Source organism: Ascaphus truei, unplaced genomic scaffold (assembly GCF_040206685.1).
Source record: "Ascaphus truei isolate aAscTru1 unplaced genomic scaffold, aAscTru1.hap1 HAP1_SCAFFOLD_1626, whole genome shotgun sequence".
Classification (NCBI taxonomy): domain Eukaryota; kingdom Metazoa; phylum Chordata; class Amphibia; order Anura; family Ascaphidae; genus Ascaphus; species Ascaphus truei.
Window position 1 is genome coordinate 15034 of NW_027454517.1, and position 17828 is coordinate 32861.

A 17828-nucleotide genomic window follows, 5' to 3' on the forward strand; every position below is an offset into this window, starting at 1 on the left:
CCCCTCTCCCTCCTGTCCTTCACTCACCCCCCTTTTTCCCCATCTCTTTTCCCCATCTCCCCTCCCTCCTCTTTCCTCTCTACCCCAAACCTCCCTCCTCTTTCCTTCTTCCCCACCCTCCCTCCTTTTACGCCCCACCCGCCCTCCCTCATTCCACGCCCCAACCACCCGCCCTCCCTCCTTCCACACCCCACCCACCCGCCATCCTCTCCCCCCGCCACCCTCTCCCCCCGCCACCTCCCTCTTTTTGCTTCTCTCTGACCTGCTCCTCATGTGTTATCTCCTGTTTTCCAGGGGAAGTTTGCAGAGGCCGAGTCTGAATTTGTAAAAGCCGAAAAGCCCAAGGAAGCCGTCCTCATGTGAGTGTCTCTCCCCTCCTCACACGTGGGAAGTTACACCCCCCCCCCCCGGGAAGCCGTCCTCATGTGAGTGTCTCTCCCCTCCTCACACGTGGGAAGTTACCCCCCCCCCCCCCGGGAAGCCGTCCTCATGTGAGTGTCTCTCCCCTCCTCACACGTGGGAAGTTACCCCCCCCCCAGGGAAGCCGTCCTCATGTGAGTGTCTCTCCCCTCCTCACACGTGGGAAGTTACCCCTCTCCCCCCCAGGGAAGCCGTCCTCATGTGAGTGTCTCTCCCCTCCTCACACGTGGGAAGTTACACCCCCCCTCCCCCCCTCAGGGAAGCCGTTCTCACGTAACTGTCTCTCCCCTCCTCACACGTGGGAAGTTACACACCCCCCCCCCCCCGGGAAGCCGTCCTCATGTGAGTGTCTCTCCCCTCCTCACACGTGGGAAGTTTCCCGTTTATGCAGTTGTGTTTGGGATCCAGATTGCAAATTATTCCAGATGTGCATCTAGAGCCTGACATCTTAAAGGTCCTTTGTCTTTATCTAGAACTTGATAACCTAGACATGAGGTGACCAACTTTAGTCCTCAAGGGCCAACAGGTCAGTTTTTAAGGATATCCCTGCTTCAGCACAGGTGGCTCAGTCTTTCACTCCTTTCCCTAATAGATCTGAGGTTATACCTAGAACCTTAGAGGGCCTGTGGCTGCACCTAGAACCTGATTTAATGTAAGCAAAATAGAACAAAGTCCCAAACAACAGTGCACCCGGATCTCAGGTGGAGTAGTACCAATATGTAGGCAAATAAACATTAAATCTGCGTGGAGTTGGATTATAATGGCCCCTGTGAGATCATATATACTGTCACAATCATATATACATATATATATATATATATATGTAGCTCAAATTGAGTAGTGTAGATGATGACAGTCCTGTTGGTATGTGTGACAATCAGAGATTGTATATAAACAGCTCCGATTCCCTCTCCTGCCTATATATATAAACACTCCCTAGAGCCTGGTACCCTGACCTGTGTACCAAAGGTCACAATCGGAATAAATCAAATAGTTCACAGTTGCCGTGCCCACCCGGTTCCAATGCGCGCCTCGCGCTGAAAGTCGCGCTCTTTGATAAAGCGAGTCCGGATTTAATGTATGGTTGGGTATGTATGTAGTTTACAACATTAAAGGTTGTTGCTGTAATCTGACAGCTTCCAGGTTTTGTATCTGGAACCTATCGACATAAACTATAACTGTGTCTAGCATGTAACAGAATGCATAGTCCCAGTCTGCATCTAGATCCTGGCAGGTTACAAGGTCAGAGTGTATCTAGAACCTGGCAGGTTACAAGGTCAGAGTGTGTATCTAGAACCTGGTAGGTTACAAGGCCTGAGTGTGTATCTAGATCCTGGCAGGTTACAAGGTCAGAGTGTGTATCTAGAACCTGGCAGGTTACAAGGCCTGAGTGTGTATCTAGAACCTGGCAGGTTACAAGGCCTGAGTGTGTATCTAGATCCTGGCAGGTTACAAGGTCTGAGTGTGTATCTAGAACCTGGCAGGTTACAAGGTCAGAGTGTGTATCTAGAACCTGGCAGGTTACAAGGCCTGAGTGTGTATCTAGATCCTGGCAGGTTACAAGGTCAGAGTGTGTATTTAGAACATGGCAGGTTACAAGGCCTGAGTGTGTATCTAGATCCTGGCAGGTTACAAGGTCAGAGTGTGTATTTAGAACCTGGCAGGTTACAAGGTCTGAGTTTGTATCTAGAACCTGGCAGGTTACAAGGTCTGAGTGTGTATCTAGATCCTGGCAGGTTACAAGGTCAGAGTGTGTATCTAGAACCTGGCAGGTTACAAGGTCAGAGTGTATCTAGAACCTGGCAGGTTACAAGGTCAAAGTGTATCTAGATCCTGGCAGGTTACAAGGTCAGAGTGTGTATCTAGAACCTGGCAGGTTACAAGGCCTGAGTGTGTATCTAGATCCTGGCAGGTTACAAGGTCTGAGTGTGTATCTAGAACCTGCTAGGTTACAAGGTCAGAGTGTGTATCTAGAACCTGGCAGGTTACAAGGTCAGAGTGTGTATCTAGAACCTGGCAGGTTACAAGTTATGAGTGTGTATCTAGAACCTGACAGTTTACAAGGTCAGAGTGTGTATCTAGAACCTGGCAGGTTACAAGGTCTGGGTGTGTATCTAGATCCTGGCAGGTTACAAGGTCAGAGTGTGTATCTAGAACCTGGCAGGTTACAAGGTCAGAGTGTATCTAGAACCTGGCAGGTTACAAGGTCAAAGTGTATCTAGATCCTGGCAGGTTACAAGGTCAGAGTGTATCTAGAACCTGGCAGGTTACAAGGTCAGAGTGTGGATCTAGATCCTGGCAGGTTACAAGGTCTGAGTGTGTATCTAGAACCTGGCAGGTTACAAGGTCAGAGTGTGTATCTAGAACCTGGCAGGTTACAAGGCCTGAGTGTGTATCTAGATCCTGGCAGGTTACAAGGTCAGAGTGTGTATTTAGAACCTGGCAGGTTACAAGGTCTGAGTTTGTATCTAGAACCTGGCAGGTTACAAGGTCTGAGTGTGTATCTAGATCCTGGCAGGTTACAAGGTCAGGGTGTGTATCTAGAACCTGGCAGGTTACAAGGTCAGAGTGTATCTAGAACCTGGCAGGTTACAAGGTCAAAGTGTATCTAGATCCTGGCAGGTTACAAGGTCAGAGTGTGTATCTAGAACCTGGCAGGTTACAAGGCCTGAGTGTGTATCTAGATCCTGGCAGGTTACAAGGTCTGAGTGTATCTAGAACCTGCTAGGTTACAAGGTCAGAGTGTGTATCTAGAACCTGGCAGGTTACAAGGTCAGAGTGTGTATCTAGAACCTGGCAGGTTACAAGTTATGAGTGTGTATCTAGAACCTGACAGTTTACAAGGTCAGAGTGTGTATCTAGAACCTGGCAGGTTACAAGGTCTGAGTGTGTATCTAGATCCTGGCAGGTTACAAGGTCAGAGTGTGTATCTAGAACCTGGCAGGTTACAAGGTCAGAGTGTATCTAGAACCTGGCAGGTTACAAGGTCAAAGTGTATCTAGATCCTGGCAGGTTACAAGGTCAGAGTGTATCTAGAACCTGGCAGGTTACAAGGTCAGAGTGTGGATCTAGATCCTGGCAGGTTACAAGGTCTGAGTGTGTATCTAGAACCTGGCAGGTTACAAGGTCAGAGTGTATCTAGAACCTGGCAGGTTACAAGGTCTGAGTGTGGATCTAGAACCTGGCAGGTTACAAGGTCTGAGTGTGTATCTAGAACCTGGCAGGTTACAGGGTCTGAGTGTGTATCTAGAACCTGACAGGTTACAAGGTCAGAGTGTATCTAGAACCTGGCAGGTTACAAGGTCTGAGTGTGGATCTAGAACCTGGCAGGTTACAAGGTCTGAGTGTGTATCTAGAACCTGGCAGGTTACAAGGTCTGAGTGTGTATCTAGAACCTGACAGGTTACAAGGTCAGAGTGTGTATCTAGAACCTGACAGGTTACAAGGTCTGAGTGTGTATCTAGAACCTGGCAGGTTACAAGGTCAGAGTGTATCTAGAACCTGACAGGTTACAAGGTCAGAGTGTGTATCTAGAACCTGGCAGGTTACAAGGTCAGAGTGTGTATCTAGAACCTGACAGGTTACAAGGTCTGAGTGTGTATCTAGAACCTGGCAGGTTACAAGGTCAGAGTGTGTATCTAGAACCTGACAGGTTACAAGGTCTGAGTGTGTATCTAGAACCTGGCAGGTTACAGGGTCTGAGTGTGTATCTAGAACCTGACAGGTTACAAGGTCAGAGTGTGTATCTAGAATCTGGCAGGTTACAGGGTCTGAGTGTGTATCTAGAATCTGGCAGGTTACAAGGTCTGAGTGTGGATCTAGAATCTGGCAGGTTACAAGGTCTGAGTGTGGATCTAGATCCTGGCAGGTTACAGGGTCTGAGTGTGTATCTAGAACCTGGCAGGTTACAAGGTCAGAGTGTATCTAGAACCTGGCAGGTTACAAGGTCTGAGTGTGTATCTAGAACCTGGCAGGTTACAAGGTCTGAGTGTGGATCTAGAACCTGATGGTCACTTTCTCTGTGGCTCTCACGGCCTGCTCTCCTTCCAGGTACGTCCATAATCAGGACTGGGATGCTGCCCAACGCGTGGCGGAGCTCCATGACCCTGGCAGCGTGGGGGATGTGCTGGAGGGACAGGCGCGCTTCGCCTTCGAACAGAAGGAGTATCAGAAAGCAGAGGCATTCTTACTGCGCGCTCAGAGACCTGAGCTCGCTGTGCGACATTACAAGGTACACACAGATATTGGGGTCACTGTGTCACCCTGCTGTTAGTAGGTGAGCTGAGAGGAAGAGGTATGGTTGCGGTGTAAGGGCCCTCTTCTATAACGGCTTCCCCTGGTGAGGCCCTTTCCCGGGCGCCTCCAGTAATCTGTGTTTATGTCATCTCGCCTCAGGAGGTTGGGATGTGGAGCGATGCCATCCGCATCTGCAAGGAATATATCCCCGCCAAACTGGCGCAGCTGCAGGAGGAGTACGAGAGTGAGGTGACCAAGAAAGGACCCAGGTGAGACCCTCCCCAGACACGCACTACTGACACAAACATCCGCCCTGTGGATGAGGAATCCCCTGCAGTCGGACAGCAGAGACCCACAGCATGGACCGTCCAGCGTGTGTAGTCTGCAGGATGTAGAAAGATCTCGTGTGATTCAGGAATCCATTTTGTGTTACTAGCTTCTATTTTATCTATGTTCTAAAAACGTGTAATTATAATAAGCACAGGGCTGTTCCCCGCACACTAAATACACAGAAATGGATGCACCTCACATACAGATAGATCAAAAGACACAGCAGAGGTGAAAAAGTAATGAGAATCCAACAAAGAAAGGGTAAAAAGAAAGTAAAGTCCAACACATAATCAAAAAGAGGAAAATGTAAAAAAAGGGGGGTATCGACAATGTTTCGGGGTACTGACACTTTCCTCTGACCCATTTCTATGTTTATACATAAAAAAATAGAAAACGTAGTACCTCTTTGATGAGGATGTCATTAAAGTCCAATACGTCAAGGAGAAGATAGTCTGAAATGAGCAGGCCCTGCACATGGAACCCTCGGAGCCCGTGTAGTCATTCCTGAGAGGAGGAGTGGTGGTGACGGCTTTCCGGCGACATGCTGATGGAAACGTCGCTCTGCTTCCTCCTCTGTGCTGTAATTATAATTGTGATTAATTAAGAGTTGTGCTGAAATTGTACATAGCAGACCTCAAGAGTCCAACATGTGAGAGCATTTAAACAGTTAAATCAGTAAGATAAGAGCATCTTTAGAAAAAGGAATATAGGTAGTATAATAAAGATCAGCTTTAGAGACTAGGAACATTGTTAATCCAATAGATAGGATAGGGAATTGTTATCACAGCTCAACCTTAATATTCAATAGTATATACATGGTGGCGGTGCATGGGGAATGACATATATGTTTATCAAATGACCAAGAGTAGTCACAGAAAAGATTCCCGCTGATTTGCACACAGCCTAAATTACAAAAGACAATATTTGAGGGAGCTAATTAGTCCCAGCATAAATATGATGCAGCAACCAGGGGGGATAGAAACTCAAAAACATACGCGAAACGATCGTCGGGTTATTGGGCGACGCACTGATTGATGACGTCAGCCGGTTCGGAGTTTTATGCCGGGCAAGACCTAAAGCAGACGTTGGACAAACGGTTGTATGAATTCCGCTATCCGTAGGGACTAATGTAGCTCTACTAGTACTTAGCTACCCCAATCATAGAACGCACCTAATATAGTGCTGTATGTGCAACGCGGGTATTAACCCCTTGTATGGCTGCCATAATCATTTACTAGATGTATGTGACAGTTGCATCCGTGTCGGTTTTGTTACTACTGGTTGCAATTTGGGAACACAATGTTGTGTGATCTGTAACCTACAGATACATTAGGGTAAATACGACTTTGAGGACGTCACTATCTACATGACGTCTTCCTTTGCATGTATATACCCTATTTAACTCATAGGGAGTATCGGTGTGTATATCACAGATTATCTGACCACATTCACCTTACTGGGAGTTGTCACCAATAACAGTTTCTGTGATGGTCTGTTCTTGCTCATATGTTCTGTAAACAAGCATATACTCACCTTATTCATACATATTTGTAGGTGTCATACAATATATTTTGATATCAGTGACACTTCATCGTTACACATTATAGGGTATTTTAATACAACATTATGCGTTCACTGAAACAAGGATATACACATGCATATATTATATGAATGGTCCATGAAATAAGCATACTACAGTGGTTTTAAATGATTTTATTAGCATATATTTTTTTCACTTAGAAGAGTTATTAGTAATTAATAACATTTTATTATTTTTGCGTTTCTATCCCCCCTGGTTGCTGCATGATATGTATGCTGGGACTAATTAGCTCCCTCAAATATTGTCTGTTGTAATTTAGGCTGTGTGCAAATCAGCGGGGATCTTTTCTGTGACTACTCTTGGTCATTTGATAACCCAATAGATACAAAGAACCTCTGGATCCGTCTGGAATGAGAGGCGTTTGTTAGAACGGAGATTTACAGTGCGAGTGAACATCTCACGCGGATGTCTGGAGATAAAAATATTACATAGAACATTATTCTACCACGAATGTGTAACAGATAACAGCGAAGGAGGAAAATATCACTTCTTACGGTCTAATAATATTAATTGCTCTGTATAATCTGGTTGCTCGGGAGAGACTGCCACATATAGCTGGTTATAGGACAGAGGGTACAAGGCGGCAGTATTATAAATACAGTATGTATTCAGCATCATTAACATGACACGGGGAAGCAGGCGCTCCTCTGTCCACGTGCCTGCTGCGCGGTATGTATTCAGCATCAGTAACATGACACGGGGAAGCAGGCGCTCCTCTGTCCACGTGCCTGCTGCGCGGTATGTATTCAGCATCATTAACATGACACGGGGACGCAGGCGCTCCTCTGTCCACGTGCCTGCTGCGCGGTATGTATTCAGCATCAGTAACATGACACGGGGAAGCAGGCGGTCCTCTGTCCACGTGCCTGCTGTGCGGTATGTATTCAGAATCAGTAACATGACACGGGGAAGCAGGCGGTCCTCTGTCCACGTGCCTGCTGCGCGGTATGTATTCAGCATCATTAACATGACACGGGGAAGCAGGCGCTCCTCTGTCCACGTGCCTGCTGCGCGGTATGTATTCAGCATCAGTAACATGACACGGGGAAGCAGGCGGTCCTCTGTCCACGTGCCTGCTGCGCGGTATGTATTCAGCATCATTAACATGACACGGGGACGCAGGCGGCCCTCTGTCCACGTGCCTGCTGTGCGGTATGTATTCAGCATCAGTAACATGACACGGGGAAGCAGGCGCTCCTCTGTCCACGTGCCTGCTGCGCGGTATGTATTCAGCATCATTAACATGACACGGGGAAGCAGGCGCTCCTCTGTCCACGTGCCTGCTGTGCGGTATGTATTCAGAATCATTAACATGACACGGGGAAGCAGGCGCTCCTCTGTCCACGTGCCTGCTGTGCGGTATGTATTCAGAATCAGTAACATGACACGGGGAAGCAGGCGGTCCTCTGTCCACGTGCCTGCTGTGCGGTATGTATTCAGCATCATTAACATGACACGGGGAAGCAGGCGGTCCTCTGTCCACGTGCCTGCTGCGCGGTATGTATTCAGCATCATTAACATGACACGGGGAAGCAGGCGGTCCTCTGTCCACGTGCCTGCTGTGCGGTATGTATTCAGAATCAGTAACATGACACGGGGAAGCAGGCGCTCCTCTGTCCACGTGCCTGCTGCGCGGTATGTATTCAGAATCAGTAACATGACACGGGGAAGCAGGTGCTCCTCTGTCCACGTGCCTGCTGCGCGGTATGTATTCAGCATCATTAACATGACACGGGGAAGCAGGCGCTCCTCTGTCCACGTGCCTGCTGTGCGGTATGTATTCAGAATCATTAACATGACACGGGGAAGCAGGCGCTCCTCTGTCCACGTGCCTGCTGTGCGGTATGTATTCAGAATCAGTAACATGACACGGGGAAGCAGGCGGTCCTCTGTCCACGTGCCTGCTGTGCGGTATGTATTCAGCATCATTAACATGACACGGGGAAGCAGGCGGTCCTCTGTCCACGTGCCTGCTGCGCGGTATGTATTCAGCATCATTAACATGACACGGGGAAGCAGGCGGTCCTCTGTCCACGTGCCTGCTGTGCGGTATGTATTCAGAATCAGTAACATGACACGGGGAAGCAGGCGCCCCTCTGTCCACGTGCCTGCTGTGCGGTATGTATTCAGAATCAGTAACATGACACGGGGAAGCAGGCGCTCCTCTGTCCACGTGCCTGCTGTGCGGTATGTATTCAGCATCATTAACATGACACGGGGAAGCAGGCGCTCCTCTGTCCACGTGCCTGCTGTGCGGTATGTATTCAGCATCATTAACATGACACGGGGAAGCAGGCGGTCCTCTGTCCACGTGCCTGCTGCGCGGTATGTATTCAGCATCAGTAACATGACACGGGGAAGCAGGCGCCCCTCTGTCCACGTGCCTGCTGTGCGGTATGTATTCAGAATCAGTAACATGACACGGGAAGCAGGCGCTCCTCTGTCCACGTGCCTGCTGTGCGGTATGTATTCAGAATCAGTAACATGACACGGGGAAGCAGGCGCTCCTCTGTCCACGTGCCTGCTGCGCGGTATGTATTCAGCATCAGTAACATGACACGGGAAGCAGGCGCTCCTCTGTCCACGTGCCTGCTGTGCGGTATGTATTCAGAATCAGTAACATGACACGGGGAAGCAGGCGCTCCTCTGTCCACGTGCCTGCTGTGCGGTATGTTTTCAGAATCATTAACATGACACGGGAAGCAGGCGCTCCTCTGTCCACGTGCCTGCTGTGCGGTATGTATTCAGCATCAGTAACATGACACGGGGAAGCAGGCGCTCCTCTGCCCACGTGCCTGCTGCGCGGTATGTATTCAGCATCATTAACATGACACGGGGACGCAGGCGCTCCTCTGTCCACGTGCCTGCTGTGCGGTATGTATTCAGAATCATTAACATGACACGGGGACGCAGGCGCTCCTCTGTCCACGTGCCTGCTGCGCGGTATGTATTCAGAATCAGTAACATGACACGGGGGAAGCAGGCGCTCCTCTGTCCACGTGCCTGCTGCGCGGTATGTATTCAGAATCAGTAACATGACACGGGGAAGCAGGCGGTCCTCTGTCCACGTGCCTGCTGTGCGGTATGTATTCAGAATCATTAACATGACACGGGAAGCAGGCGGTCCTCTGTCCACGTGCCTGCTGCGCGGTATGTATTCAGCATCAGTAACATGACACGGGAAGCAGGCGCTCCTCTGCCCACGTGCCTGCTGCGCGGTATGTATTCAGAATCAGTAACATGACACGTGGAAGCAGGCGCCCCTCTGTCCACGTGCCTGCTGCGCGGTATGTATTCAGCATCATTAACATGACACGGGGAAGCAGGCGGCCCTCTGTCCACGTGCCTGCTGTGCGGTATGTATTCAGCATCATTAACATGACACGGGGACGCAGGCGCCCCTCTGTCCACGTGCCTGCTGCGCGGTATGTATTCAGCATCATTAACATGACACGGGGACGCAGGCGCTCCTCTGTCCACGTGCCTGCTGTGCGGTATGTATTCAGAATCATTAACATGACACGGGGACGCAGGCGCTCCTCTGTCCACGTGCCTGCTGCGCGGTATGTATTCAGAATCAGTAACATGACACGGGGGAAGCAGGCGCTCCTCTGTCCACGTGCCTGCTGCGCGGTATGTATTCAGAATCAGTAACATGACACGGGGAAGCAGGCGGTCCTCTGTCCACGTGCCTGCTGTGCGGTATGTATTCAGAATCATTAACATGACACGGGAAGCAGGCGGTCCTCTGTCCACGTGCCTGCTGCGCGGTATGTATTCAGCATCAGTAACATGACACGGGAAGCAGGCGCTCCTCTGCCCACGTGCCTGCTGCGCGGTATGTATTCAGAATCAGTAACATGACACGTGGAAGCAGGCGCCCCTCTGTCCACGTGCCTGCTGCGCGGTATGTATTCAGCATCATTAACATGACACGGGGAAGCAGGCGGCCCTCTGTCCACGTGCCTGCTGTGCGGTATGTATTCAGCATCATTAACATGACACGGGGACGCAGGCGCCCCTCTGTCCACGTGCCTGCTGTGCGGTATGTATTCAGAATCATTAACATGACACGGGGAAGCAGGCGCTCCTCTGTCCACGTGCCTGCTGTGCGGTATGTATTCAGCATCATTAACATGACACGGGGACGCAGGCGGCCCTCTGTCCACGTGCCTGCTGTGCGGTATGTATTCAGAATCATTAACATGACACGGGAAGCAGGCGCTCCTCTGTCCACGTGCCTGCTGCGCGGTATGTATTCAGAATCAGTAACATGACACGGGGAAGCAGGCGCCCCTCTGTCCACGTGCCTGCTGTGCGGTATGTATTCAGAATCAGTAACATGACACGGGAAGCAGGCGCTCCTCTGTCCACGTGCCTGCTGCGCGGTATGTATTCAGCATCAGTAACATGACACGGGAAGCAGGCGCTCCTCTGTCCACGTGCCTGCTGCGCGGTATGTATTCAGCATCAGTAACATGACACGGGAAGCAGGCGCTCCTCTGTCCACGTGCCTGCTGTGCGGTATGTATTCAGAATCATTAACATGACACGGGAAGCAGGCGCTCCTCTGTCCACGTGCCTGCTGCGCGGTATGTATTCAGAATCAGTAACATGACACGGGGAAGCAGGCGCTCCTCTGTCCACGTGCCTGCTGCGCGGTATGTATTCAGAATCAGTAACATGACACGGGGAAGCAGGCGCCCCTCTGTCCACGTGCCTGCTGTGCGGTATGTATTCAGAATCATTAACATGACACGGGGACGCAGGCGCCCCTCTGTCCACGTGCCTGCTGTGCGGTATGTATTCAGAATCAGTAACATGACACGGGGAAGCAGGCGCTCCTCTGTCCACGTGCCTGCTGTGCGGTATGTATTCAGCATCATTAACATGACACGGGGACGCAGGCGCCCCTCTGTCCACGTGCCTGCTGTGCGGTATGTATTCAGAATCATTAACATGACACGGGAAGCAGGCGCTCCTCTGTCCACGTGCCTGCTGTGCGGTATGTATTCAGAATCATTAACATGACACGGGAAGCAGGCGCTCCTCTGTCCACGTGCCTGCTGCGCGGTATGTATTCAGAATCAGTAACATGACACGTGGAAGCAGGCGCTCCTCTGTCCACGTGCCTGCTGCGCGGTATGTATTCAGAATCAGTAACATGACACGGGGAAGCAGGCGCTCCTCTGTCCACGTGCCTGCTGTGCGGTATGTATTCAGAATCATTAACATGACACGGGAAGCAGGCGCTCCTCTGTCCACGTGCCTGCTGCGCGGTATGTATTCAGCATCAGTAACATGACACGGGAAGCAGGCGCTCCTCTGTCCACGTGCCTGCTGCGCGGTATGTATTCAGCATCAGTAACATGACACGGGAAGCAGGCGCTCCTCTGTCCACGTGCCTGCTGTGCGGTATGTATTCAGAATCATTAACATGACACGGGAAGCAGGCGCTCCTCTGTCCACGTGCCTGCTGCGCGGTATGTATTCAGAATCAGTAACATGACACGGGGAAGCAGGCGCTCCTCTGTCCACGTGCCTGCTGCGCGGTATGTATTCAGCATCAGTAACATGACACGGGGAAGCAGGCGCTCCTCTGCCCACGTGCCTGCTGCGCGGTATGTATTCAGCATCATTAACATGACACGGGAAGCAGGCGCTCCTCTGTCCACGTGCCTGCTGCGCGGTATGTATTCAGAATCAGTAACATGACACGGGGAAGCAGGCGCCCCTCTGTCCACGTGCCTGCTGTGCGGTATGTATTCAGAATCATTAACATGACACGGGGACGCAGGCGCCCCTCTGTCCACGTGCCTGCTGTGCGGTATGTATTCAGAATCAGTAACATGACACGGGGAAGCAGGCGCTCCTCTGTCCACGTGCCTGCTGTGCGGTATGTATTCAGCATCATTAACATGACACGGGGACGCAGGCGCCCCTCTGTCCACGTGCCTGCTGTGCGGTATGTATTCAGAATCATTAACATGACACGGGAAGCAGGCGCTCCTCTGTCCACGTGCCTGCTGTGCGGTATGTATTCAGAATCATTAACATGACACGGGAAGCAGGCGCTCCTCTTTCCACGTGCCTGCTGCGCGGTATGTATTCAGAATCAGTAACATGACACGGGGAAGCAGGCGACCCTCTGTCCACGTGCCTGCTTCGCGGTATGTATTCAGAATCAGTAACATGACACAGGGAAGCAGGCGGTCCTCTGTCCACGTGCCTGCTGCGCGGTATGTATTCAGCATCATTAACATGACACGGGGAAGCAGGCGCTCCTCTGTCCACGTGCCTGCTGTGCGGTATGTATTCAGAATCAGTAACATGACACGGGGAAGCAGGCGGCCCTCTGCCCACGTGCCTGCTGTGCGGTATGTATTCAGCATCATTAACATGACACGGGAAGCAGGCGGTCCTCTGTCCACGTGCCTGCTGCGCGGTATGTATTCAGAATCAGTAACATGACACGGGGAAGCAGGCGCCCCTCTGTCCACGTGCCTGCTGTGCGGTATGTATTCAGCATCATTAACATGACACGGGAAGCAGGCGCTCCTCTGTCCACGTGCCTGCTGCGCGGAATGTATTCAGAATCATTAACATGACACGGGGACGCAGGCGCTCCTCTGTCCACGTGCCTGCTGCGCGGTATGTATTCAGCATCATTAACATGACACGGGGACGCAGGCGCTCCTCTGTCCACGTGCCTGCTGCGCGGTATGTATTCAGAATCATTAACATGACACGGGGACGCAGGCGCCCCTCTGCCCACGTGCCTGCTGCGCGGTATGTATTCAGAATCAGTAACATGACACGGGGAAGCAGGCGCTCCTCTGTCCACGTGCCTGCTGCGCGGTATGTATTCAGAATCAGTAACATGACACGGGGAAGCAGGCGCTCCTCTGTCCACGTGCCTGCTGCGCGGTATGTATTCAGAATCAGTAACATGACACGGGGAAGCAGGCGCTCCTCTGTCCACGTGCCTGCTGTGCGGTATGTATTCAGAATCATTAACATGACACGGGGACGCAGGCGCCCCTCTGTCCACGTGCCTGCTGTGCGGTATGTATTCAGAATCAGTAACATGACACGGGAAGCAGGCGCTCCTCTGTCCACGTGCCTGCTGTGCGGTATGTATTCAGAATCAGTAACATGACACGGGGAAGCAGGCGCTCCTCTGTCCACGTGCCTGCTGCGCGGTATGTATTCAGCATCATTAACATGACACGGGAAGAAGGCGCTCCTCTGTCCACGTGCCTGCTGTGCGGTATGTATTCAGAATCAGTAACATGACACGGGGACGCAGGCGCTCCTCTGCCCACGTGCCTGCTGTGCGGTATGTATTCAGAATCAGTAACATGACACGGGGAAGCAGGCGCCCCTCTGTCCACGTGCCTGCTGCGCGGTATGTATTCAGCATCATTAACATGACACGGGGAAGCAGGCGCTCCTCTGTCCACGTGCCTGCTGCGCGGTATGTATTCAGCATCATTAACATGACACGGGGACGCAGGCGCTCCTCTGTCCACGTGCCTGCTGCGCGGTATGTATTCAGCATCATTAACATGACACGGGGAAGCAGGCGGCCCTCTGCCCACGTGCCTGCTGCGCGGTATGTATTCAGAATCATTAACATGACACGGGAAGCAGGCGCCCCTCTGTCCACGTGCCTGCTGTACGGTATGTATTCAGCATCAGTAACATGACACGGGAAGCAGGCGCTCCTCTGCCCACGTGCCTGCTGCGCGGTATGTATTCAGAATCAGTAACATGACACGGGGAAGCAGGCGGTCCTCTGTCCACGTGCCTGCTGTGCGGTATGTATTCAGAATCAGTAACATGACACGGGGACGCAGGCGCTCCTCTGTCCACGTGCCTGCTGTGCGGTATGTATTCAGAATCATTAACATGACACGGGAAGCAGGCGCCCCTCTGTCCACGTGCCTGCTGTGCGGTATGTATTCAGCATCAGTAACATGACACGGGGAAGCAGGCGCCCCTCTGTCCACGTGCCTGCTGCGCGGTATGTATTCAGCATCATTAACATGACACGGGGAAGCAGGCGCTCCTCTGTCCACGTGCCTGCTGTGCGGTATGTATTCAGCATCATTAACATGACACGGGGACGCAGGCGCTCCTCTGTCCACGTGCCTGCTGTGCGGTATGTATTCAGCATCATTAACATGACACGGGGAAGCAGGCGACCCTCTGTCCACGTGCCTGCTGTGCGGTATGTATTCAGCATCATTAACATGACACGGGGAAGCAGGCGCTCCTCTGTCCACGTGCCTGCTGCGCGGTATGTATTCAGCATCAGTAACATGACACGGGGAAGCAGGCGCTCCTCTGTCCACGTGCCTGCTGCGCGGTATGTATTCAGAATCATTAACATGACACGGGGACGCAGGCGCTCCTCTGTCCACGTGCCTGCTGTGCGGTATGTATTCAGCATCATTAACATGACACGGGGAAGCAGGCGACCCTCTGTCCACGTGCCTGCTGCGCGGTATGTATTCAGCATCATTAACATGACACGGGGAAGCAGGCGCTCCTCTGTCCACGTGCCTGCTGTGCGGTATGTATTCAGAATCAGTAACATGACACGGGGAAGCAGGCGGTCCTCTGTCCACGTGCCTGCTGCGCGGTATGTATTCAGAATCAGTAACATGACACGGGGAAGCAGGCGCTCCTCTGTCCACGTGCCTGCTGTGCGGTATGTATTCAGAATCAGTAACATGACACGGGGAAGCAGGCGGTCCTCTGTCCACGTGCCTGCTGCGCGGTATGTATTCAGCATCAGTAACATGACACGGGGAAGCAGGCGGTCCTCTGTCCACGTGCCTGCTGCGCGGTATGTATTCAGAATCATTAACATGACACGGGGAAGCAGGCGGTCCTCTGTCCACGTGCCTGCTGCGCGGTATGTATTCAGAATCAGTAACATGACACAGGGAAGCAGGCGCTCCTCTGTCCACGTGCCTGCTGCGCGGTATGTATTCAGCATCATTAACATGACACGGGGAAGCAGGCGGTCCTCTGTCCACGTGCCTGCTGCGCGGTATGTATTCAGAATCAGTAACATGACACGTGGAAGCAGGCGCTCCTCTGTCCACGTGCCTGCTGCGCGGTATGTATGCAGCATCAGTAACATGACACGGGGAAGCAGGCAGTCCTCTGTCCACGTGCCTGCTGTGCGGTATGTATTCAGCATCATTAACATGACACGGGGAAGCAGGCGCCCCTCTGTCCACGTGCCTGCTGCGCGGTATGTATTCAGCATCAGTAACATGACACGGGGAAGCAGGCGGTCCTCTGTCCACGTGCCTGCTGCGCGGTATGTATTCAGAATCAGTAACATGACACGGGGAAGCAGGCGCTCCTCTGTCCACGTGCCTGCTGCGCGGTATGTATTCAGCATCAGTAACATGACACGGGGAAGCAGGCGGCCCTCTGTCCACGTGCCTGCTGCGCGGTATGTATTCAGAATCAGTAACATGACACGGGGACGCAGGCGCTCCTCTGTCCACGTGCCTGCTGTGCGGTATGTATTCAGAATCAGTAACATGACACGGGGAAGCAGGCGGCCCTCTGTCCACGTGCCTGCTGCGCGGTATGTATTCAGAATCAGTAACATGACACGGGGAAGCAGGCGGTCCTCTGTCCACGTGCCTGCTGCGCGGTATGTATTCAGAATCAGTAACATGACACGGGGAAGCAGGCGCTCCTCTGTCCACGTGCCTGCTGTGCGGTATGTATTCAGAATCAGTAACATGACACGGGGAAGCAGGCGGCCCTCTGTCCACGTGCCTGCTGCGCGGTATGTATTCAGAATCAGTAACATGACACGGGGAAGCAGGCGCTCCTCTGTCCACGTGCCTGCTGCGCGGTATGTATTCAGAATCAGTAACATGACACGGGGAAGCAGGCGCTCCTCTGTCCACGTGCCTGCTGCGCGGTATATATAATGCCTGAGAAAGATAAAGAAACTGGTAACTGTACGAGAAGTGTTTCTTCATTTCAAAGAAAAGATTTAAGGAAAATCTATTTCCCCGGGGCTGGGGGTTTGGCGTTGGGAGTGGGAGTGAGTGAGTGGGAGTGAGTGAGTGGGAGTGAGTGAGTGGGAGTGAGTGAGTGGGAGTGAGTGAGTGGGAGTGAGTGAGTGGGAGTGAGTGAGTGGGAGTGAGTGAGTGGGAGTGAGAGTGAGTGTGAGTGTCCGTATTGTGACACAGCCCTCTGGAAGACTCCATCCTCCCGTGTTAAACACCCGCAATGCATTTTTCAGGGGAATAGAGGCCATGATGGAACAAGCCCGCGAGTGGGAGCAGGCGGGCGAGTATGCCCGGGCCACAGACTGCTACCTGAAGGTGAAGGACGTGGGCAGCCCAGGCGTGGCGGAGAAGTGCTGGGTGAAGGTACGAGCCGTTCTGGCTACTCTGCATACTGGGCTCGCAGTAACGTGATGGGGCTACCTGCACAACACAACACTGTGTGACACTCGCATGTTCTGCACAACACAACACTGTGTGACACTCGCATGTTCTGCACAACACAACACTGTGTGACACTCGCATGTTCTACACAACACTGTGTGACACTCGCATGTACTACACAACACAACACTGTGTGACACTCGCATGTTCTGCACAACACAACACTGTGTGACACTCGCATGTTCTACACAACACAACACTGTGTGACACTCACATGTTCTACACAACACAACACTGTGTGACACTCGCATGTTCTACACAACACTGTGTGACACTCGCATATTCTGCACAACACTGTGTGACACTCGCATGTTCTGCACAACAGAACACTGTGTGACACTCACATGTTCTGCACAACACTGTGTGACACTCGCATGTTCTGCACAACACTGTGTGACACTCGCATGTTCTGCACAACACTGTGTGACACTCGCATGTTCTACACAACACTGTGTGACACTCGCATGTTCTACACAACACTGTGTGACACTCGCATGTTCTACACAACACTTTGTGACACTCGCATGTTCTGCACAACACTGTGTGACACTCGCATGTTCTACACAACACTGTGTGACACTCGCATGTTCTACACAACACTGTGTGACACTCGCATGTTCTGCACAACACAACACTGTGTGACACTCGCATGTTCTACACAACACTGTGTGACACTCGCATGTTCTACACAACACTGTGTGACACTCGCATGTTCTGCACAACACTGTGACACTCGCATGTTCTACACA

General features: G+C 51.8%; 1 protein-coding gene across 1 annotated transcript in view; it reads left to right on the plus strand.

The window, feature by feature from the left end:
- Positions 1-268: 268 nt before the first annotated feature.
- LOC142476627 (intraflagellar transport protein 172 homolog) overlaps positions 269-17828 on the plus strand; it is a gene marked incomplete at its 3' end in the record, with an annotated part of 46189 nt that continues 28629 nt past the window's right edge. Inside the window, exons 1-4 of the mRNA XM_075581844.1 lie at positions 269-359; positions 4471-4651; positions 4816-4925; positions 16872-17001. Coding sequence (XP_075437959.1) covers positions 358-359; positions 4471-4651; positions 4816-4925; positions 16872-17001 — 423 coding nt within the window. The remainder of the gene's footprint in view (positions 360-4470; positions 4652-4815; positions 4926-16871; positions 17002-17828) is intronic.